This window comes from Hippoglossus stenolepis, chromosome 20, assembly GCF_022539355.2.
Source record: "Hippoglossus stenolepis isolate QCI-W04-F060 chromosome 20, HSTE1.2, whole genome shotgun sequence".
NCBI classification, from domain to species: Eukaryota; Metazoa; Chordata; class Actinopteri; order Pleuronectiformes; family Pleuronectidae; genus Hippoglossus; species Hippoglossus stenolepis.
This window is the reverse complement of record NC_061502.1, coordinates 4,232,047-4,256,199: the sequence shown is the minus strand read 5'-3', so window position 1 is coordinate 4,256,199 and position 24,153 is coordinate 4,232,047. Positions and strand designations below refer to the sequence as shown.

Sequence of the window (24,153 nt, the reverse complement as noted above, 5' to 3'; positions counted from 1 at the left end):
GACCTTTCTCTAGGAAAGAACGACGGCTCAGTGGCCGGCAAGCAGTACTTCCAATGCAACCCCGGCTATGGGGTGTTGGTACGGCCCGACAGAGTGTCCCGCGGTGGTGCCAAACGCCATCGCCAACAGAAAAAGCGCCGCAGTGCCAACCTGTCGGGATCGAGCCCTAACCTCGCGGCCCTCACCGCTCTGGCCAAAGGCGAACCCGGCGGGGCCGCGGGCAGCCGCAGCAGAGGGGAGAACCGCAAGTCCTGGAACACTTGAGAGGCTTCGTATCTCCAGAACAGCTGACTGCTGCACACCCACTCAGACATCGCGTAAGTTTTCAGAAGCCACAGTGTTTTATTTGAGCAGATTTATCACAGAATTCACTTAGCTGTACGATTTGGGGACACGAGTAGTCGCCTCTCGCTCTTCTGTTGGAAGCCCTGTTCAAGCTGTATTACTATTATTTTACGACCTGATGTACCAAGTGATGGAAACCTTCAGAGAACTGTTGAATGTCTTATTGGAAAATGTGAATGTTTTACATATGCAAATTTCTCTTTTAGTTAATTTAACTTTTAATGGTGGATGTTTCATTTTGTAATGTATTTATTCGAGACATGTTAGATAACAAAACACTGCCTCAAGATGCCATCAAATTTCTTTTATCTTTTAACATGTTAATGTCTTCCCGCCAGGAAAAAAGTATCTTTGTGTAAGGGTCAGTTGTTAAAAGTAGTTTAAACACACTGGATTATGACTCTAAGGCTGCACAACACCTTCATGTGCTCATATTTCTACTGTTCAAAAGATAATATGCAGCTTGTTGTTTGGATGGACTTCACTTTTCTCTTGTGCCTTGAAATACGACGACTCAGCAAATGTGCCTCAGTGCCACACCCCCACATTCTTTTGTCGACACGTTGAAAAATAAACCTATTTTAGCTCTTGAATGTGTTTTTCTACAGTTTTACAAACTTGCACTCTCTTTGCTGACAGATGCTACTGAAATGTTGCAACATTTTTTTTAAATCCACTTTGTCCATCCAACTGTGTGTGTGATGATTGATTGGAAGTGACTTCATTTTTTAAAAGAGGAATTAGATTTTTTTTTTGTTAATTAATTCAATTACATTGTGTGGGAGCCTTGTGATTTGTGCATGAGGACATTTGAGGGATTTTGTTTGTCGTAGTGAAATTGGTGAATCATTTTATGTATATGCATTCAAGCTGATCATTTTGTCCACCTCAATGCTTATTTATTTAAAGATGAAGACACTATATTGTTTATCAAAAGCAAAAATTGTCTTTTTTAATGTTTGAATAAATAAAAAACAGTCAATTTCAGTCTGCTCCTCTTTCAAGTTTATTTGTATACAGATTTGAATATTTGCGACCAACACAAGAGTAAACCCAGAAACAGTCTCGTTGATATAGCTTTATTCTCTTGTACATTATATATATATCATACTAAAATAAACACAAGTTAAAAAAATGAACAAAGAAACTGTACAAAAAAATGTTTATATACTACATCTTAATTACAGAACAGTCTACTGTCCAAAAAAGGCACTAAATTCTGAAATGGGCAATACAGTAACTTTGAACATAACTAGATTGAAGATTGATACAACAGCATTCAGTCTTTCTCAGAGCTATATCGGGATGAAGTGGATGGTGTTTCACCGGGGACACAGACGGACATGGAGACGTGTTGACCCTGACACACCACAAGAGGACGCCCCTTCAGAGTAAGCACCGCTGATGGAGAAGAGCCCGTTTTAAGGTTTCAGTCTGTTTCTTTTTCCCTGTTTTCTCCTGGAAAAGCACAGAATCTTCACTTCCTGAGCACCTTAGGGTTCTTTCTTCCATCCCATGAACATTTCTGTCAAGCTCGAACACTCTCGTAAAATACTGCTGGATTAGAACTTGTACTTGCTAAATGGGCCGTAATGGCATCTCTCAAACATGAAGGCAATTAATAGAAGCTTTTGATACCGGGAGAATAATCTCTAAATGCACTCTTCTGATTTGTTTTCCTTCCACACAAGATTTATTTCACTATTTCTAAACACACAATATTCTTTATTATTGTCACACCAAATCCTTCAAGTAGAAAACACACCCAGTGCTTGGCAAGTGAGGAGTGTGAATCAGTTAATAAAAGGAATAGATCAACTCATGTTTAAGATTTAGTTTTTGGTGTCGGTGGCAAAAACTATTAGTCCAAAACACAATTTTTCTGTTTCCATTAACTTCAATATTAGGGCAATGGAACCTTGTATTTTCATACATGGCATCACTATCTAGTGATAGAAGATAGAATTGTAGTTGTCATCAGAAATATAACAATATATTTGTGGCACATCATATGATTTTAAATATATAAAGTCAATGTTAAAATGCTACGTTTCTCTATGAAGTTTGGTGTGACATTTTAAAAAAAATCCACATTCTGGGGCTTTTATTTCACATGATGTCAGAAGCAACTGTGCTGAACTGTTTATTGACACCAGCCCCTTTATCGTATAGTGGACGTTTTGTCTTTTCAAAGTGAGGCTTGCGGGAAGGAAGGTTAAATGTCAAGCTTAGTCTCAATTTTTCATAAGGTGCATCGTTTTTTCTTTAAATCTTTCACAAAATAGCTTACTAGCTCGGACACAAACGGGGGGCCCCCCGACAACAGTCCCCCCCGACTGTTGTTCAGCCAAACAAAGGGTGACCCAAAAGAAAAAGAAACGGTTTAAAATGATGATAGAACAATAAGTCAGGAGAAATTAAAAAGCAAGAAAAAACAATAAAAGCACGTTTCATTTCAAAAACATATGTCATTCTTTTTTTTGTACATTACCATAAAAACTGAGTATAAATACATATTGTTTTTAATCTTTCAACCCTTTCATTTTGAAACAAAGGTCCCAGTCACTGTATCGCAGCTTCATATATCTGGAAGAAGTAGAATTAAATAGTTCACTAGACTATAGAGCAGAGCTGGAAGATATTGTACTCGCAGGATCCTCACACGAGATTATTTGATAGGCCGCTTTCTGTCTCACACTTCCTGGTTGACCGCTTTGTTTAAATCCTGCTTTGTAGAATATTTTCCCACTTATCCAAAACCATCACTAAGGCAGCGGCTCCTTTAAAGAAATAGCTCGACATTCAGGGAAATGTGCTTCTCTGCTTTATTTTTTTTGTTGCCAAATCAACAACGCTCTCATGTCGCTACGCTAAATATGAAACTAAAGCTATGAGTGTGTTAGCTTAGTAAAGATTGGAAGCAGAGGGGGACGGTAGGCTTGGCTAAAAGGTAAAAATAAGTCCATCTACTTACAGCTCATTACTTAACACTTATTTCTGGTATGTTTAATCCATACAAACACATGAACTGTAAAAAAAATTAACTTTTGATGTTTTTTTGGCGGGTGAAACTAAACGTGACGCTAAAGCTAAGGTTAGCATAAAGACTGGAAGCAAGAGAAAACATTTTTCTTCCTGCTTCTGTCCAAAACTTTTTATTTGCTAGCACCTCTTTGTTTAAAAGTCTGAAATAAGGAACAGGAAGTGTGTATGGCCATAATAAAATCAAACCACCAATAAAACAACGTCTTATTTTTACCCTTCATTTTTCACTACTGCATGCTAATAAGTGAGCTTTAGATATGCTAATAGGTTTACCTTGAATGAAACAGACTAGCCATTTCCCAGTCTTTGTGCTAAGCTAAGATAAGCTAACAGCTACCGCTCTAGTTTCATATTTAGCACACGGACATGAGTGATAACAATCACAATTTCCCAAAAGATTCAAACTATTATTAAATCTTCCTCACCCTAAGGTAAAATCTGAAATATCAGTCTCAGACTGACAAAGTGCTAATACTTGACAAACACGGGTCTTAATACTCTAAAAGGAACATTTCATCTCTGCACATGACTTTACAATGACCTTCACTCAAAGATGGTTTTGGAAAATTTCCACACGGGGCAAATAAAAAATTTAAAAAAGAATACATGGCCGATAATTATCTTCTAAATCACCACTTTTAGTATCTCGATTCTGATTCCCTTCAAAGTGCTGCTTCAACCATTGAGGCTTTAGAGATGTAAAAAAACTAAAAAAAAGTTTTTTAAAAATGCATAACAAGTCCTTCTGATGAACCATTTCCAGAGTGAATTTAGTCTAATTCCGATACCACCGATAGGAATAAAAAATCTTCTCAAAGCACATTTCTTTAGGCGATTATAAAGAGGCAGCGTCACAGAACGAGTAACGAGTAGTAAATAGCTTAGGGGTATTTTATCATTATGTCTGGCTGCTAATACCCATCTTTACTGACACAGGCCTGCTGTAGGGTGAAGCCCACATGAGGCTTCACTGAACATGAGAAAACTACTACGTACACCAAAGGAGTTAGTAGAAATCGCTTTGGATCAACATGAACACCATTTTTAGATTAGTCTTAGCTTTGCCTCTTAGCTTTTTGCTCCAAGCATCTTTTCCTTTGGCATGGATGACATTTAAAACAAAGCACAGTTCCCCTTATTAGATTAGCTTAAGTTTGCTTGATTATCACATTGACCCTAAATTGATTCTCATAGCCTCAAGTATTCAACAACAGTATCACTGGGAAGCTAAATACCAAGGCAAAATGACCGTATATCCAGTCACCAGTTGGGCTAAAAACAACAGGGCAATGCAATAAAAGAAGTAAAAACACTGCTGCTGTTGGATATAAACCTTCACATTAACATGTGCACTAAAATGTTTATTATTCTTCCCTGTCAGGAAATAAACCTGCTGTATACGGCAAAAAGATAATGTGAGGTTGTCTGTATGGAATTAAGGCTACGTCTTTTTATAGGTCTTCATCCAAGAGCAGCTCTACAGTAGGAAAACAAAGCCATTCCACAGAGGAATGTTAACTACAGAGGATGAGGACAGTGACGGGACAGTTCTGTCTGCCAATATGAGCCTTTCTGACAGCCTTGGTGCCAGAGAGCGAGAGAAGGAAACACTCTCCATCCATCTTTCCCAAGACGATGGCTGGAGGCTGCTCTTTCCATGAATTGCACAATGAAGAAGGTGACATTTTGAGGGGTAGGTAGGTAGGTACCACACCGTGAGGTGAGTGTGACTGAGAACCATAAGAACCATATATATATATATATATATATATATTATATATACAGTACATGTTATTACTGAGGTTGACGTTGAGGTGAGATAGACAGAGGATCGGCTCAGACAACCAGGCTGGAGAGAGAGAGAGAGGAAAGAGAAGAGGTATCCTGTGAGGAGTGTGTCTATTGAGGGAGGAGAGGGGCAAGTTCCTGGGAGACACAATCCCAGAAGAGAGCCAGCGTTTTGGGGGTTAAAGGCCTGGATGCCACCTTTTCTCCTTTCCATGGAACATTTTCACAGAGATCAGAGGACATAGAGTGACCAATCTCTGCAAGCTGTGTCAATATATTGTGGAGGGTGGGGGGGTAATTACTGTTTACATGGCATGTGGGAGGAGGGAAGTGGAGGAGGGAGGCTGAGACCGGCAGCAGTTGGCAGGGGGGGCTGGCTGAGTGACCGATTCATGAGGTTTACTAAGTAGAATTAGTTCAGTCAGTTTTTTTAAGCCCTCCCTCGTTTCCAAACTTTTCTACTCCTCCCTCCATCCCGGGTCCCGTTCAGTTCATTCGTCCTCCAGGGACTCCGTCTTGATGTCGCTGGGGACCCCTCCGGTTCTGGACAGGGCCAGGATGGTGTGGTTGACGGCGGCCATCTCTACAGCGAGAGAGATGGGGTCCTGGTGCTCGCTGTGTGCTGCGCTGTCATCCTGACACAGGGAGGACACAAAACACAGCGGGGGTTCACAATGGGTCCAGAAAAAAAATGCCTCTAGTAGATCGGACCAATATTATACCTGTGTTTTCATTTACTGCTTCGTTTTTGCCATCACGTTGACCATCTGATGATTTGATTGAGGTATCATAGGTTAGCAAGTGTAATGAGGCCTTCCTGGTTTGTAAATCTTTGGCTCTTGTGGCGCGGCAGTGTGTGGTAAGAAAGGTACAATGCATTTAAAGGGTATTAAGGTTAGTGTTTTTTTTTAACCTTTCTAAAACAAAAATGCAAAAGTGAACAGATAAGCTGCTATCATTAGCATGTCCTGCGAACTACGCTACCGCCTACAATAGTAACTGAGACCCTTACACCTGGTATTAACATCCGTCCTGAGAGACCCGATCACAAGTGGCCAGCGCTGAGTAAGTGTGTTCACACCTGGCATTAAAATGTGTCCTGAATGTGTCTCCTGTGACCACTTGTGATCGGATCTCACTTCCCCGCTCTACATGCAAATTAACACGTACGTCATTTGTGTTAAGACCAAATGATGTTGTTTTGACCCAGTCCAAGATTTCCTGACTAATATGCAAGTTCTCATCCTAGAGGCCATTTCTCCTGTTACATTAGCAGTGAAAACATATGTAAGCTAAGCAGCCAAACAAGGTTATATTAGAATGCAATAATTATATACACATTTAATACTTGTAGCTCTAAATTAGCTAAAAGACCTTTTTTTATTTTGTATGTGAGGATATTGACAAAGAGGTCATACTAAGGTAAGGTACATGCAGATTTAGCCTAATACCTTTGACATTATATCATATATGCAGCCATCAAGGGCATATTTAAGACCCTCCGACAGGGTTCTTTTAAAAACAAGGCAGCAGGATTAATGTTAGCTTAATTAGCTAGCTAATAAAATTTGCCCTGAAAAGTTGTCATTTCAGCCTGTAAACGTTTACAGCTGTGGGCTGCGAGTGAGACTCTGCTGCCATCTACCTCTGTTTGAAATCAAAGATCCTGTTTTAAAAGTTCCCGAGGTCCATGTTCAGGATGTTATTCTAACCAGCTCATGTTTGTGTCTGTTTACAGGATCACACAATCTGTTTGGTGCAGTGGATCAAGATATTAAACAAACCACACAATATCTGCTGTGGTCCAGTTTAACTTTGTGAAATGAAATCACATTTCCATGCTGAGGGAGCCAGAAAAACAGGTGAGCAACGACATCAAGCATCAAACCAACTTCTACATGATGTGACATCTGATTGCTGTTTAGTGGAAGCTATTTAAAGACATGCAATCACAGTATTATTGTGGTGAATGGACCCTTTTAACCTCTGTCTGATTTGAGTTTCTCTTGGCCTCGTTTTGGACTCTGGCTGAGAGCGGTGCTCCCTGCAGCCACAGACACTGAGACATTCAGTCACACATGGTGTAACAAGTAGTCCCAGATTATAAGAATGAAGCGTTCTGGCAGATATGTTTCTGTATGTGTGGGGTTACCTGTGTTGGTGAGGTGGGCTCCAGTCGGTAAAGGCCAAACGGTCGGCTGAGAGGTCTCTTGTCGAAATAGGGAAGGTCACAGGCCTGGAGGTTAATTGACAGAACAACAGAATTACTCAGTTAGTCACATAGCATTTGAAAGTGTGAATTCAAGTTTCATTCGGGAGATAATTCAAAGTATGCTGGTTCACAGTACTGCTTGACAAGATTAAATACTGCCCGTGTTCATCATTAGCTGCACTAGTTAAATGAAACTGGCTATTTATTTTTACTTCCAGCTGCCATCAGGTACAGTTTAGCATGTTGTGAAATCAAGACTAAAGCTAGAGGGCTCAAACTTAAACAGTCCTCATCCGTGGGTTTCTACAATAATACAGAGCATTACTTCTTTCCACTGCTGCAGCTTAGTTTCCATTGGCTACAGGAACAAAAAGAATAGAATGAGCTTTTGTTAATTAATGTGCCTTGAGCAACAGTTCGTCACAAAAAATTAAAGAACTTAATGTGCTTTCAGGATTTGGGGAAAGATGTATTCAGTTGATCTGAAGAAAAAGCAGCAGTTTAAAAGGTTTGTTATGCATTTTTATGTGAATGATGTATTTGTGATCAGTTGCTGGTTTCAATTAACACGACCTGAACCACTAAAAGGGAAACTAATCAGTCAACTCATGTATTGTTTGGTCCAAGGAAAATGAGCCTATCAGCATATGAGGAATGACCCATAAATCAAAGTACAAAAATATACATAAATACATAAACCTTTAAACATAACGTTGGAATAAAGAGGAGAGGGACCTTAGATGAGTGGTTTAAAGAATGGTCTGGAACTAAAATCTTTTTGGGACGTTTAATCCCTCTGTACCTGCTCTGTGAAGTCATTCCCATCGATGTCGTCGCTGTTGGAGTGTCCTCCAGGACTCTGCACGTCTATACCATGACTCTCCAGGATTGTGGCTTCTTGGAGGAAGACGATGGATCGTTAGATTTACGATGGATCACTGATAATATCATTAATAACAAACTGTGCAATGTATTAGTTCTAAATGAACGACATTGTACCCCACAAGTACTTCTATAATTACTAGAGACTTAGACACCAGACACCACAGTCACTTGTAACAATGCTGATACTATTGCTAGGGAGTAAAAAAAATGCTGCTATAAAATGCTGCTATATGATGTGTGTATGTATGTATGTATGTATATATGTATATATATATATATATATATATATATATATATATATATATATACATATATACATATACACACACACACACATCAATAATTGTAAAATACAAAGTTTTCATATTGGCAAACAAACAAAGATACGTCTGTGAAAGGCTGGTATCAACCAATATATCGGTCGTGCTCTAATATAAAAACTACACTGCAATGGAAAAGTAGTGGCTTAAATATTTTGCTAAATGTTATGCGTGAATGGCAAAAACAAATTGATTGAAATTTACTTGACACTGTGACAGTTTAACTTAATTGAACCAAATAATCCTGGAATAACATCTAAATTTACACAGTTAATTTTGAAATAAATTCAAATGAACACATCTGGAACTTGGCTGATACCAGAGGGTTACATACGACATTAGGAGGTTTACTTTATAAACCTTTGACATCTATGTAAATGCAAGCAGCATTCATTTCACAGCACTTATGGGGACACATCAGCAAAGGTCATTACAGACATTAGGTGACTGATGAACAATCATTACTATAATTATTATAGTAGGGCGATAAATTAACGGCGAGCCATTCAGTGCATAAGAAAATGTTATAATTAATGTTATTAAATATGAAAAAGTGCCATTAACACAAAGGAGGTAATTAAGAGGGGGGTACATTGTAATCAAAAGTCTTAGTGGTCCCTCCCCAAAGCCACATTACCAATGTTGGCCCGTCTCTTGATCTCTTTGCGACGGTTGGCGAACCAGTTGTAAACTTTCAGCGAGGTGACCCGCTCCAGATCGGACAGCTTCTTCCCTGAAACAAATCGCAAGACGCAAGAAGTCTCATCACTCAGTGCATCATGTAACGGTTCTTGGGGGCTGTCCCAAGGTAAATCTGTGAACCATCTTTCCACCAAACTACTAATAGGTAAGGATGAAAGTATAAAGCTATGTCTGGTTATCCTGACACTAACACACCAAGTACATCAATATCAGTAACTCCCACAAGCAAAAGAAAGTTGATCAATGCAGACACTCTGTGTTACTGTGAGCACATTGCTCCTACGTGTCAGGCTGGTAATGTTCGGCTCCAGCAGCTGACAAAGGTTTATTATTCCCTCTGATAAGAATCTACATCTTTCATAAAGATGCTCATCAGAGTAGGTAAAAGACCCTTGTCCTCCGCAGAGACTAACAATCCACACCGAGCTCCACTGGATCCTTTTTTTTGCTCAACAGGATCCTCTAAGAACAGTGATGTGCTGCTTCAAAGGAATTGCCTGGTCAGATGTTATACTGGTTGATCACTTATCTTGAACTTAACCTGCTCTCGAGCATATAAACCATTCAGCATAAGTTACAGTACCATGGTGATATACCCTGATAAGAGGTGGATGAACTTCGTAGGACTGAAAACCCTGAAGTAAACCTGAAGTTACCCCGATAACCCCAAATCCTGCTTCGTAGTACAGGGCCCAGGTCCCGAATAACCTGGTTTGTGTGATGTACCTGGTTTCTGAATCACAGCGTTGCAGGCGTTTGCAATCTCCTCCCGTTTGGCCTCGTCTGGGTACTGGTTGTCGTTGAAGTAGCTATAAATAGCAGAAGAGCCACACTGATTAAATTCATTTCCCTACACAAGGACAATGTCAACAGAGCGGGGTTACTGCTGTCTGTAACGTACTGTGTGCACAACAACCAAGCCAATAATCTGAGTGTATGACAAGTCACAGGCTTTGTTTTGTCATTGTCCGGCCATTTTCTCAGACAAGTTGCAATTCCACGAGGAAATAAGGGACAGGTTATGAAACATACTCCCATTTATCATTTCTAATCTATTGCTTTTCCTTGTCCCTCCCCCTTCGCTCACCTCTCCATCACAGCCAGGCACTCTTTCCTCCAAGTGAAGCGACTTCCCCGACGCAGCCGGAAGGTGCCGGGGGCAGTGGTGAGGGGGGGCGGGGTTTGCCTCCACTCCATCTCCTCCAGAGCTAACGGAGCCGGCCGCATGTTGAGGGTGGCACCTACGGGTGGGACGCAGCACAGACATTGGTAAGTTACAACCTGAGACGGTGCATCAGTCAGGAAGAGTCAGTCTGCAGGTGTGTTTGTGATTTGGAAACACAAAACTGCAAAAGTCTGAAATCTGAAGTGTAGAGCAGAATATGTAGAGCAGGTTGTGTCAGATGAACTGAGCCCAACACACAAACAGCCAGAAAGCCCATCCCTCATGAAAATGTGTGCGAGAACGCACGTCGCCTTATGCAAATCTCACAATATATTCTGATTATAAACTCCAGTGAATAGTGCTGACAAAGACGCTGCTGCCTCATCTCAAATCATGACCACAGCAGAAAGGAAAACCACACAAAAGCCTTGATTTGCACTCACAACTCGTAAAACTGGAAGCATAAAAACTAAAAGCCTGGGTATAGAATGCGGTGCGCAGCTCACCCGCATCGTCATAACCTAACCTGACACACACATTGTCAATGTTGCCTAACTGGGTCACCCTGCAACAGTCCAGGTTATCGGGACAGGCGTGAATAGGGCATCTCTTTTCTCTGCAGCAGTGATGGAGGCATGTGCACAGAGCTGGGCTGGGCTGAGCTGAGCTGAGCTGGGCTGGGCCGGGCTCAGTCTGGCCATAAATAGCATAAAGCAGTTTCTAGTGCTGACAGTGTTGGCAGCGCTCCACCGAGGAACATGCCGCAGAGGACAAGGCGTGGGATGGCTGCTGCCTGGCTATAGGTTGAAACATCCTGTCCACGTACATATGCACGTGCGCACGTTTGTGCACAGTCAGGATCCAAAGACAACAGGAGGCCCATTGTTTTTGTTGTTAGTGTGAGTTTAAAGTTGTGTGCGAGACAACAGAAAGACATCTTTAGACTGTGACTCTTCTCTACAGCAGCAAACTAAAATATAACCAACTAACATCCACGTTTCCTTTCAGTCACATATGTAAACTTGTGACTGGTTTCTCTTGAAAACAGGTTTGAGAAGACTTGAATCTAAGTTGTGTCCTTAAAGTGAGAAATTGCGACATTAGCCTTTAAAAACAGAAAACTTTTCCATGTCTCAAAGTTGATGATGAGACAAGGTTTAAAAAGATTATATGCATATTCAATGATTCAGTCTTTGGCCTCAACTATGAACAAATCATAATGAACAAATAAATCATTCAAATGAATGTGAAAAGACCCACGTAGCAGCATAATAAACATAAAACTGATGCTGTTCAGCCAAAGTGTTTCCTCATATCAGCTCTCAGAAAGTTTGGGGTCATGTTCATCTGTTCATCGATTGTTTATTTGCTAGTTTCCATGATTTAGTATATCAACAAAAAGAACAACCGTGGCCTTGTTTCTGATTTGGCAACAAACACAGCTTATAGCGTTTATGCACAATAAATGCAAAATGAATATTTAACCTTTTCTTATCTTCAAAAGGCTGGTTTTGTATTTATAATAAAAAAGTAATTTTCTTATGAAGATGATAATCTTATAAACTCTTATCTTACAAACTTTAAACTTACTTGCTATGTATTAAGACACAGTCAGTAGCAGATACATTTTTTTTTTTAAATTAATCATATTAAGTCTAATAATTACAGGCACTTCTTTCACAAATGAATTTCTTGCTTCAGATATGTGAGCTGGTCCAGCAAAAATAAACCTGGCAGGAAAAGAGCCGGGCTCATACAAGGCACAGGGATCTGAGGGACACAGAGACACCAGCGAGTGGATGATGTCCAGCTGCTGGAATGTGAAACAGATGGACGCTCATCTGCTAAGAGTGACGCTTTTGTTGAGCAGGCATACGGAGAACTGAGATGCAGGGTTTGATTAGATTGACAGAGGGAGAAGGAACTGCTTTAAAAATTGAGGAGTCACTTGTGCTGATTAACTGCATCATGGGTTAGGGTTAAGTCTTTTGATTGTATGCAGACCCCCTCAAAAGAATATATTGGAAGAGCAAGGCTGTTTCTTTTGTTTTCACATGGACGATGTGGATTTTAGATCACAACAAATTTTTTTTTACATCTAGATGTGTTAAATAACTTAAGTAGCACATTTTGTCTGATCCCACAGATTTTTCAAAGGAACAAAAATACTGGGACATGTCACGGACAGGTTTTTCTTGTTGTCCAGGTGTTGCCTTTTAGGTTGACTGTTTACACATTGTATAGCTCTGAATGTTTGCTCTTGGTTTTTGGCTTAAGATTTGCCCGTGAAGACTGTGTTTATTGTGAAAGACCATAAAACAACATTGGGCAGATGTGAAGGAAAAAACACAAAAAGACAATGCCCACAGAACTTTATGAGGAGAAAAATGAGACATCTTTACTTGACCAAGTCCATTCACTGGACTTCACTTCATGAAGATGAGTGAAGAAAGAAGCAATAACCCTGAAACAACAAGAACTAAAAGAGGCTGCAGGAAAAGGTTGGAAAAGCTTAACAAAAGTTTGGTAATGTTAGTGAGTTGCAGGCTTAATGCAGTTATTACAAGCAAGAGTTATGCAACCAAATATGAAATGTTCTTTACTTTAAGACTACAGCTAATTTAAGACATGCAATGAATGCTGCACATTTTCCTGAAATGTTCCAGAGCGGCTGTGTGTGAGAAGGCAAATGTCAGTGGCTCCAGACTTTCTCCAGAGTGATGTCTGAAAACATCCTTACATTCTGCTCACCTAAAATTAGGGTGGTCTAATAAGAAAAAGGTGCTCTGTCCTAGGTTGTTTACCACATCTAGACATAAATAACAACAGGATAGAATCTTTCGTCTCATATTTATCTAAACTTAACACAGGAACAGGCTTTAGCCATTCCAATACTTTTTGAGAGAAATGTAGTAGACTGTCCCACTTCTCTGACCCAACTTTATGACTTAATCATCACTGGAAATAAGTTGCACAAGTGTCCACTTAATAACTTGCAAGTCCCACTGGTGTGTTTATTGGGACACACTTGCTGACTTGTCTTGACCTTAGATGGAATCTTATTTGTTGAGCTACTGCGACTATTAGTTTACACAACTAAAACAGAGGAACTGGTTCTTTAGGTGGTTTACCAGGATGCTGCTCTCTTGCTATTATACCACATCCCCTCATATTCTCTGATAATATTTCTTACACCGCAGTAGCAGTAGTCAGCTCCTACTATCTGTGGCTCTTACAATCCTGCTCTACTCTGTCTCCATCAGCCTCCACTTTATTACACGACTCAAGCTGCTTGTGCTCACGTATAAGATATCACATGGAAGTGAGCCATCATGTACATCACATCCCACTGCACCACATGTACCACAGTATGCTAACTACTTCTACTTACATCATTAACAGCCCAACAGGAAACTGCTGGTAGCTGAACGTTTTCCCGCTGTGCTTTCTCTCTTTGGAGCCGTTTCCCTGCTACCACAACTTAGTATTCACACCGACTCCATGAACTTAGTTTCTTTGGCCCCGTTCAGAGCTGGTATTAACGTCCGTCCTGAGTAATCCGATCACAAGTGGATAGCGTTAAGTTGGGGTTTGTGCAAATAATCATGATGACATTTGTGAAGACCAAAGATGTGGTTTTTACCCAGTCTGAGTTTATAGATGTGTCCGATGACAATGTTTGTGTGTGTCGGCGCAAGTGAGAGAGAGAGAGAGAGAGAGAGATGAAGAGAGATAAAGAGCGAGCGGATACAGGAGAGAATTCATGAATGAATGCGTGCAGCTATGAAGCAAGATTTGAACAATTTAAGAAAAAGTATCGCGGCCCCTCATGCTTGGCCCATGATGCATTTGCGTTCACACAGTGAAAAGAATGTGGCGACATATGGTTCTCAGGATGCGTTTGGGTGCGTTCAGACCTGAAGTTAGTGCTGTCCACTCAGATCACTCAGGATGGATGTTAATACCTGTTCTGAACAAGGCCTTGGATGACCTTGACGATGACACTGACAATGTTGGCCCTGTTTGCAAGATTCACACGTCTTCATCTTATGTTTGCTTAGAATATTTATTTTTGTTTCCCTTTGCATACCACACCATCCTGGAATGGGAGGAGAGGAATCGTCTCTGATCCCCGTCCAAATTTTGCTTCCATTTTAAACCACATACATTTAATAAGCTACACAAATAAGAGAGAGAGAGAGCAAATGTACCTGGTGTGGTTTTCTCCAGCGTGTACCAGCGGTAGAAGGCCCTCTTCTTCTGCTCGCTTAGGTCAGAGCCATGCTGCAGCAGCCAATGGGAGATCCTGCTCTGGCTGATGCCTGGAAAGCAGCCAGACATCGAATTACAACAGAGTGTTTTGCATCAACCGCCGGCACAGTCTCTAGACAACCCTTAGAATAAGTCAAGAGCGACAGAGTGGAATACTAGAGGAGAAAACTCTTTTCTCTCTCCTTAGCTCCGACTTTATTTCTTCCCCAATCACTTGTCTCTCTCTCTCTCAGGCTGCAGACGCACAAGCACTGCTGGGCACTTGCATCTGTTTGTACTGATTACCTCTTAAACATTAGAGTTTGACTGATGTGGGGTTGTCACCAGAACATTACAAAGATCCAGTCCAACTCACCTACCCAGCCTTATTATTCATCTTTGAAAACATCCAATACAACTTCTTCAGATGCAACAAGAATCCTTTTATTACATTATTGAAAGGCAAATAATCTTCTCATTAATCAGCAAGGTGCTATATTAGCCTAACTGGTCCTGGTCAATGTAGTATCTTCCAAGTCAAGATGGGTAAATATTAAACTTCTTTTCTATTTTAAATTTGTTATGTGCTTGTGGTTCCTACTTTTTCTTATAAATAGACTTTGGGGATTTTTTTAAACACTCGATATTATATCACTGATGTTTTTTCTTCTGTGTATTTCACCTACGATTAGGAGAAATGTGTTTAATTTCACCTTGCCCAAGTCAAATTACAGTCCATTGTTCCACACTAAAACTCTAACTCAGTTTCAGTGCATCCTGTTTGTAGGTCAGATATAAAATCATATCCTATTGTACCAAAGAAAGTCTTTCTTGAATGGCTCACAACTCTGACTACTAAGGAGTCGATCAGATTTAGACGCAGTAGAGGAGGTTAATGCTGGTAGTTTAGCCATCTTTGACATTCAGCTCTGAAACAGAGAACAGGAACTAACTGCACTGCTCTGCCCTTCATATTCCCACGACACATACTCAGGTCATTTGAAGCAAAGACTCAGTTTGTGAAAGTTAACATCCTTTCATGATGTTAACCTTCTTGGCTCTCTGTACGAATAAATAGAAGTGATTGACTGATAAAATGATATTCAATTTAAGAGGCTTCTCGACTGCTGATTCGAATCATCACTGTTTGAGTGGAAACTCAGCAAATGATTATAGGAATCCACAAAGGAATGGAGGATTTTAGCTTTCCACCTGAGCCAATATAAAATGCTAAACACACACACACATGCAAATTAACTTGAAAAGGACATTTAACAATGAGTACATGTGCATGACAGACAAAAAGTGGCAGTATTATTGCAACAGAAAACATCTCAAATGAATAACGTTGTTCCATAGTGTGTCAGTATGTGTATACATTACTCACCGGTAACTTGTGCCACGACTGCCTGAGAGATCCTCCTGTTCCCCAGGAACGCTTTGATCTCCTCCTTCACCATACTGCTGTCCCTCCTGCAGACACAAACACGAACGAGAACACAGCCGTGCCATTTAATACACTGTCAGCAGCAAGAGCCTGAGCACCAATGTTTTAATTTACATGAGCCCACATACAAAGAATCACCTATAATGTTTTATGAATTTGATAAAGGTGTAAAATCTAACTGACAGACTAAGATCAAAAAGATGAGTTGCAAAGATAATATTCCTGGATGACTGGACAGAATTTATTCTCTACTTCCTTCTTTTTTTATGGTTTGAGGTAGACTTGCATGTTTAATTCTGGTGAAAGCTGCTGTATCATCATCGACCCAGCGCTGTTGATGCTGCGCTCCTTTACATCAGACTTAGAAGAGCTGTTTACGCTGCAATGACTGATGCCTTTGTTTCATGTCAGATAATCTATGTGTGTTATTTTTTATATTGTACCTATTTATGGGAGAACTATTAAAACAAGGCTCCATTTTGGTCTGAGCTGCATGTTGACAGCATTATTGCTGTAGTGTTCTCTGGTTTTATGGCTCCCACATAATCAATGCTGCATTTCAGAGGAACACAAACGGGCTCTGAGAATTAAAATGAACTGAAGCACAATCAAGTTATCTGTATTTTCCAAATGTATGTGCTGGACAGGTTTCCACTATCTTAGTCGTCAGTGGGGAGAAAATAAAACATGCAGAGACATGCAAGATTGGAGGGTGCTGAGTGAACATGTGCAGTCACACAGTGTACCCACCCTGCTTTTTGGCATCAAGCCCATTCCCCTCCCCTATACATACACAATAATACACACACACATCCACAGACACGCACCAAGCTTATGAATGTCTCGGCTTTAATTCCTCATCCTGGTACAGACTGTGAACACCTGTCTCATCCTGACTTATCCATACTAATACTGCACACTCTTCTTTTTTTCTTTTCCAAACACAGGAAGGCATTTCCAGGGTGCGCCTTCACCACCCAACTTTAACAGCACTGCTGCTCAAACCATACAATCACAGCATCCTTTGAACCAGTCAGTATCCCAGACTCACACAGTCAAAATGGAGAATGCATCAAAGTCATGATAGCTCCATATTTCTGAAATGAAAATGCGTCACGACTCTTGACATCCAGCATCAATATCCTCCACACCATCCTCCTGCAGATCAGGCTAAAATTAGAGCTCAAAAACGCTGCTTGTATCGACACCAGCGAATCAATGTGGCACAAGCTGCTGTACAAGACTGAGGGAGAGTGGGAAGTGGGAGTGTGGGAAGTGGAGGAGGGAGAAGGGCGGAGGTGGAGCGGGGGGGGAGGAGGGAGGGGGTTGACAAACTCAAAAGGCCGAACCCCTGCAGAGACTGAAATGTGCACTTAAAAGTGAGAAAAGTCAGAGGGGCGCTGTGGGATTGTTGACAAGCTGAAACCTCGTGTCACGCCCCCGCAGCCCTGCTGAGCGAGACGCTGGAGAGTCCTACGTGCGGCGAGGACGAGGGCTTTTCAACGCTTCTTAACTTCTCGGCTGTCTAAAGAGGACATGTAATTTAATGCAGAGGCAGCATGAATGAGCAGTGGGACAACCAGAGCAGCGCCGAGGATACTGCCTTAGCTCTAAATGTCAATTCTTATTCTGACTGGGCAGCTGGAAGGCGGCAGGAGCCCACAGCAGCGGGAGCAGACGACAGACGTGTTAAGTGCAAGGGAGGAGAAGAAGAGAGGAGGTGGCTAACATGTGGACTGTGATGGAATATGATCCCTGAAACTGCCAGAGTAACGAGCTGTAACTAATTACTGACATGATTTCAAACATCAGTGGTTACTGGACGTTAAACGTCATTGGATGTTCCTGTATGCAATTTCATGTAGTTTGCAGAGGTGCACAAGTGAAAGCAGTGTTCTTTCGCCCTCCTTAGGAAATGTCATCCTGAACCCTGAAGGCTTCTCCAACGTTTCCCGCAGGACACTTCCCCTTTTTATGCAATAACATCTTTCCTGCCTGCACACATTATCTCAACAAGAACGCCTTCATGACGCTCTGTTATTTTGATATACTCCATTACAGGATGTACATCTTTGTGTGGTACATGCTGTTCCAAGACAATGTACTAATCACAACTGTCATGTGGTGCTGCTGTGCTCGAGATTTGGAATCCCTGCCAGCTTTTCTGTATTTGTTCAAGTCTGAATCTTTAGTTGTCAGCACAGTTAAAAAATGCTAGTTAACTGTTTCTAAACTCACAAGAGAACTGTAGTAAAGGCTCAGTCCTCCATCTGCATCAAGCTGAAATTTACCGATTTGTTGATTAATCAATTAGTCAATCAGCAGGAGGTTAATCAGCAACTACATTATCAGTTGCACTAAAGTCCTTTCTCAAGCCAGACCCTACCCACTTTGTACACTCTCAGCTCAATGAAGGAACCTTCTTAAGGCGTATAGTTTAGTATAAATAAAGTAACAAGCTTCACGATGAAATAAAACTTGCTCCCAAGATTTTTGAGAGAAATGTATTATCTGGCTTTTAATTCTAATGTTTGTAAGCTGCTTAGTTTTTTTCAATGTTTGTACAGGTAGCCGCACTGACATTTGCACAGAGCTCCTTTACCGATGAACTCAACTCAGTGTTCTCAGTCTTTGCATGTTTTTGTAAACGCGAGTAAAACTGCTAAAAAAGAAGATTTGACACCTTTCCCAGAGGAGGAGTTAGCCTATTCCCCCCCCCCCAAAAAAAATGCGTCAGGCTTGATGTCACTGACTGCCGGAAGCCGAGAAGCTCTCTCACCCTGCTGTCTTGCCAGTGTTGCATTTTGCATATTATGAAGGGGGAAAAAATACTGTAACACATTGTTCCCAAAAGTACACAAACATTCATGGCTATTTTAGCACAAATGTTCCGAAGTTCAATGCACATCATAATGTTGCAAAGAAAATGTGCAGTATCTAGACTGAAAATTAATGTGATCCCTCTGGTGTCATGTTTCCATCCCCACCGATTGGAGACAGAGCTGATAATGTGTGTCTAAAAGTCATTTGAACCAGGAATGAATGACGATTGTGTCCATTCACATTGCAGACCAGTGGAAAATGGGTTAAAGTCAGCATTGATGCAGACTTTAGGGATAGGGAGACGGTGTAGGATGTAGAATGTGGTCTGAAAAAGGGCCTGAGTCACCAAGTCTTTTGCATGCACAGATGCCAGTTATTGACTTGTTCCAGGTTTTCTACTGTGAGGATCTGCAGCTTTGTTTGCCTTATGTGTTAATCTTTGGGGTTTGATTTAATTGTTTGACAAAAGAACATGTGAAGATGTCACATTACGCTTCAGAAAAATGTGATGGGAATATTGCCATTTTCTGTCTGTTTTCTTTAAACCAAATTGTTAATTACATTGATCCACTGAGAAAATAATTAGAGAATTTATTGACAATAACAACAATTATTTCCACTACTAGAGTCAAGGCGTGGTGCTGAATACTGCACGTGTAAAGGGCCAGCTCTCTGCACTGCACTCAAAGATGCAACTGTACGTCATGGCTCCATGGAGCCCGTAAGAACCATCACTGACAAGCTTCCTTATCATGAACAAAACAAATAGTTGGTTCAAGAGAATTTGAACAGCACTTGGGACAAAATGTGGCTTTTGTCACCCGGAAAAACTTTGCTTTGCAGAGATACCACTGAGATAATGAAAAATGGACGACACTGCAAAGTCTTAATTTCCCGCTGCACTGATATTAGTGGCATTGGTTTAACCACACAAATAATGTTGGCATGGAACTCACCAATGATCCGTTCTTTTCGTCATATCACCGAGCGTTAGTTTGGTTATAAAAGCTTTTCAGCACAACCAGCCTTTCCAAATGATGACAGAGAATAACAAAAAAATTATGTGATGGCAAAACTATTTTCAAATGCCTGGTGAACAGAATCTGTAGCCATATCAAAGTAGCTCAGCAGGTATCTCAGCCATTTTTCTTTCTCGGATCAGCAGCTTAACTCTGGTGAGTAATGTTTTCTCTGCTGTTTTCAAGATATGAACTCTGAACCTCTGCTTTAAAGCCTGCATGGACAAAAAAGTACTCAGAAAAAAGAAAACAACAATTCCATGGCAAGTGGGAAAACTTCATCTGCTCATGAAGTTCGTGTTATAAGCTCAAGAAGTAAATGTGGTGTCACTTATTTGTTTACTAAATGTAAATTTCCAAGGTCAAGAATAAACTTTGAAGCTCAGTTTTCAACAGATCAACACAATGGAGCTCCAGTGGAGTTTCCAGTTGGTACCATTTAATCAAGCCTGATATAAACTGTGCTTTGTTGTCTCCTCACTGTGAGCATTACTGTCAATAATGAAGAATCCCTGACTCCAACCAAGTGGCCACTGCAACACTCTGGCAGTTCCAAGTAACAATGCATCATTCAGAAAGGATGGATTATAGATGTCAATATAGCTTTTAAAGGACCTTTAGTACTTTCTGTCCAGTGTCCTTTATACACAAGAACATTTTGCGAAAGGGTAACACAATGTAGTAAAAAAGATAACTCATGAAATACTTGAGAACCACGATCTCAGATGACACACTCTCAAAAGGTTACATACATGTTGTCCAGTTCTGCAAGTGCCAAACTAAATTTGGACAATTGGCTCAAAAGGAAAAAGTTACCAACAACAAGTTATAGAGCTCACGTTGCCCTGACACTACTGACCTCATCAGTTCCTCCACCTTGTCGTCAATGTCCAGGTCTTCCTCTGTGGCTTCGAACCCAAAAGCCCTCGCTGCGGCCGCGCTGTTCACTGGATACCGTGGAGGAGACAGCTTCCCGTTGGGTGTAGCAGCTAAGCTATCACGCCCGTTCTGTGACAGCGCCACCAAGCTGACTGGTGATGGCAGGATTGCAGAGGGCGGTGGCGGCCCTGGAGGCGGGGAGGTGTCGTAACTGTTGCTAGGGGACAGCGAGAGTCCCCCGGTGCTGCCGAACTGCGTCTGTGTGGCGGTGGAGATTTTGGAGGTTGTAGAAGAGGCGGCGGCCGCAGAGTGATTGCTAGCGCTTCTTTCGACGTTGTTGATGGCGCTGCTGTTGCCGTTGCATGTCACGGGAGAGGTGGTTGTTGCCGAGGCAGTGTTGTTATTGTTGAATGTGGTAGTTGTATTCGAGGCAGAATTGTTGTTGCAGCTGCTTGCCCCGCCTACTCCGTAGGAGGATGAGGAAGATGAGGAAGAAGAGGTGCGGCGACCAAACTTGTCGCCATGCTCCCGGTCCAGCCGGTCCAGAGTGTCGAGCGCATGCAGGATCTCCTGCTTGCTCATGCCGGAGCGCCGCAGCCGCTGCAGCAGATCTATCTGCTCAATAGTGAAGCGCGGCTCCTCGCTAAACTCAGACATCCTGCTGCTGGATGAGAGACAAGACAGACAGGTTGTGAGACAGAGGAGGAATACGATGAGGGGAAAGGAAACAGGAAATGCAGGGGGGAAGTTAAGGAAAGGAAGTGGATGCTCAAGATGTAGAGGGGAAAACTGGAGAGAAAAGAGAGATGGAGAAAAGGAGGAGCAAGGAGGAAAGTCAGGCTGAAATGAGACAGATGAAGGGATGGAGAAGGCAAGGAGGAAATGAGGGGATTAAGTAGGAAAGACAGAAAAGGAACAGTTGCAGAAAATGAGAAAGATGGGAGAAGGGAAGTGAGGCAGAGAAAGGTAGTGGAGGAGTTTGAGGGGTAAAGTAGAAAGAGACGGGTGGGTGAGGAGAAAAACTGCAAGAGGAAAATAAAGAGGCAGCAGATAAGAAAAGGAAGACAAGAGCGAGAGATAGAAGTGTGAAAGAAAAAGGGAGGGAGGGGCAGGGTATAAAAATCTGCTATTTTTGGGAACCAGCAGGCAACACACGCAGAGTGCCAGAGTCACCTTGACAGCTGATGCTATCTTAACATTCTGACTGCTGTTCTTTAAGAGCTACAATACATCCCCGGCTCGGCACACCACCCACGCTGTACGTTTTTCATAAGCAATTTGCTGTGCTCAAAATCAATGCAACTGGAATCAGACTGCGGCAGATTTTCCATCGTCTGTGCTGGCCCGACCTTATGCTGATATGATAAATGGTTTGAAAGGGGTCACCTGCATCCTTGTACATCCATGTTAGACGAAACAGCACAGAAGACAGGGAATTAAAGACTGTATGACCTGAGAGGACATACAGTGTTTTAGGGTTATCGTGTAGGAAAGTAATACAAGTGTGGCGAATAGAAGCTTGAGAGGCTTTTAAAGAAGAACATTTTTTTCAGACAGATAGAGGGAGAGTCACTCTGGGTCAACACTGAAATACTTCCATACCATCGGCCAGCTTCATAGCAAGGGTGAATGTTAACTAGTCTCTTAAGTTGTCATTCATATGGAACACTACTTAGGTGTCAATCATTATCAAGCACAGTTGCACTGCAAAGCCCGTCACATTGCACACAGAGAGATCAGACACACAAAACTGTCCCTGTCTGACTGCTTTACACCAGAACACCACTGCTTTCGTCACGTACACGCAAACGCACAAAGGACGTCAATACTGTGATTATGTGCTATTCCAATGCAGTCACATTGTGTGTGGTAAAGCCATGGGTGATAGATCATTGGCCATTCTGTTTCACCAAGTTAACTATTCACTTTGGCTCAAGCTGGTTTAACTGGTTGAGACACATTGAGCAGAGGAGCAAAAAACTCAACCCATTACAGATTCCATTCTTAAACTTGTGGGTGAAACAGCACAGGGTGGACAGGTGCTAACCAAGAAGAAGAAGTAGTAGTTTAGGACTGATTCTTCATTCTAACTGAATGTGAGAAGATGCTAAAGCAAACTTTCCTTTATCCACATTCTTGGCCGGTTTGATAATGAATTCAAAACGAGTGAAACAAAGTTCAAGACCTCAGAGATGAATAAAAAAAATCACAGTTCCATCGTTTGATTCTTCACCATGCAACCAGCACTTAAATACAGGCTGCGTGCATCACATGGTCCCACCGCAAACCGAACTCCTGTCCCGGTCCTAAATGTGACCCTGGTCCCTGCTAACTCTCCCCCCTCCATGTGTTTCTGTGTTGCTGTCTCTGGGGCCTGCAGCGGAGGGGGGAGCACCCATCATCGGCCGCTGGAGTCAGCGCAGCGGGCGAGCCGCCGGTGCTGATGCCAGTTTTCACGCCCTTTGCCCGAAAGCTAACGTTAGCTAAATGTTTTCTGTGGCACACGGACGATGTCCGGTAACGTCAAAGCAGCCGGAGTCAAAGCTCTCTAACCCCGAGTATTACTTTGCCTTCCTCAGCACCACTTTGCACTGACACCAGCCCGGAAGCATCACAGAGCACGAGAACCACTTCGACACGGGGGTATTTGGGTAGCATCGGGGCTGATTAGCATAACTTGCTAGCCGTGCCAGCGCCGACAGTAGCTGTCGTTAGCCGCCGACTGTCGCGGGGCTAGCGGGCGTTTGATATTAATAACATCACTTTGAGCGGTGCACGCAGCTAAGCACGAGACTTACCTCGGTTCAAATCGTCCGACCATTTAACTTTGCAACTAGAGCGAAGAGCCGCTGCGTCTTCCACCGCAGCCGAGACGTCAAGCTGTCTGACGAACGGTGCCCCGTCCGACCCTCTTCCAAGGATTTCTAATCAGAGGCGAATTATTTGCCTCTCCGCTTTGTCTGTCTGACAACAGCCATATTGACAACTAACACCTCCGAGCAGCTCTGAGGGAACTGTAGTCTCACTCTCGCCCGGGCCTCCACCACGCGGCGGCGCCCATCGCACCGAAGACTACAAGTCCCAGAGAGCAAAGCGAGCGGGGAGCTGATGGCTCGCTGATCTACAGTTGTCACAAAAGACGATGCAGTTTTTAATGTGGCCACAGAGGCAGAGGATGGCTGCTCCTCTTCACCCTGACACTGCTGCTGCTCCAGCTGCTGGAGTCAACCAGTCAGGGGGTCTGACACCAATCCACCAACACTCAGAGGTAA

General features: G+C 42.1%; 2 protein-coding genes across 10 annotated transcripts in view; one reads left to right on the top strand and one right to left on the bottom strand.

Annotated features, from left to right (window-relative positions):
• The window catches only part of LOC118099642 (kinesin-like protein KIF13B), a 37,104-nt gene extending 35,772 nt beyond the window's left edge, over window positions 1-1,332 (top strand). For all 7 annotated transcript variants that reach the window (XM_047338087.1, XM_047338086.1, XM_047338089.1 and 4 more), the window contains one exon: window positions 14-1,332. In XM_047338087.1, the coding sequence (XP_047194043.1) occupies window positions 14-264 (251 nt within the window). In that variant the 3' untranslated portion in view covers window positions 265-1,332. The remainder of the gene's footprint in view (window positions 1-13) is intronic.
• A 76-nt stretch (window positions 1,333-1,408) lies between these two features.
• Window positions 1,409-23,968, bottom strand: hmbox1b (homeobox containing 1 b). 3 transcript variants are annotated; one of them, XM_035144346.2, is made up of 10 exons: window positions 23,680-23,968; window positions 20,862-21,542; window positions 16,101-16,186; window positions 14,674-14,784; window positions 10,385-10,538; window positions 10,024-10,106; window positions 9,233-9,328; window positions 8,193-8,287; window positions 7,331-7,414; window positions 1,409-5,813 (listed from the first exon to the last, which is right to left on the bottom strand). In XM_035144346.2, exons 1-10 carry the CDS (start codon window positions 23,700-23,702, stop codon window positions 5,670-5,672), a joined length of 1,557 nt encoding a protein of 518 aa, XP_035000237.1. In that variant the 5' UTR covers window positions 23,703-23,968; the 3' UTR covers window positions 1,409-5,669. The 3 variants fall into 3 exon arrangements, with proteins under 3 accessions (XP_035000237.1, XP_035000235.1, XP_035000236.1); XM_035144344.2 differs by having other exon boundaries at window positions 20,862-21,545; window positions 23,680-23,967; XM_035144345.2 differs by having other exon boundaries at window positions 8,193-8,284; window positions 20,862-21,545; window positions 23,680-23,966.
• Between the last annotated feature and the right edge of the window lie 185 nt (window positions 23,969-24,153).

Coding starts and splice junctions, on each gene's coding strand:
- hmbox1b (XM_035144344.2), bottom strand. CDS start 23,702: ATGGTCGGACGATTTGAACCGAG. Junction 16,187..20,861: donor AAGGTGGAGGAACTGATGAG/GTCAGTAGTGTC, acceptor TTGTGTCTGCAG/GAGGGACAGCAGTATGGTGA. Junction 14,785..16,100: donor AGTCGTGGCACAAGTTACCG/GTGAGTAATGTA, acceptor GCTGCTTTCCAG/GCATCAGCCAGAGCAGGATC.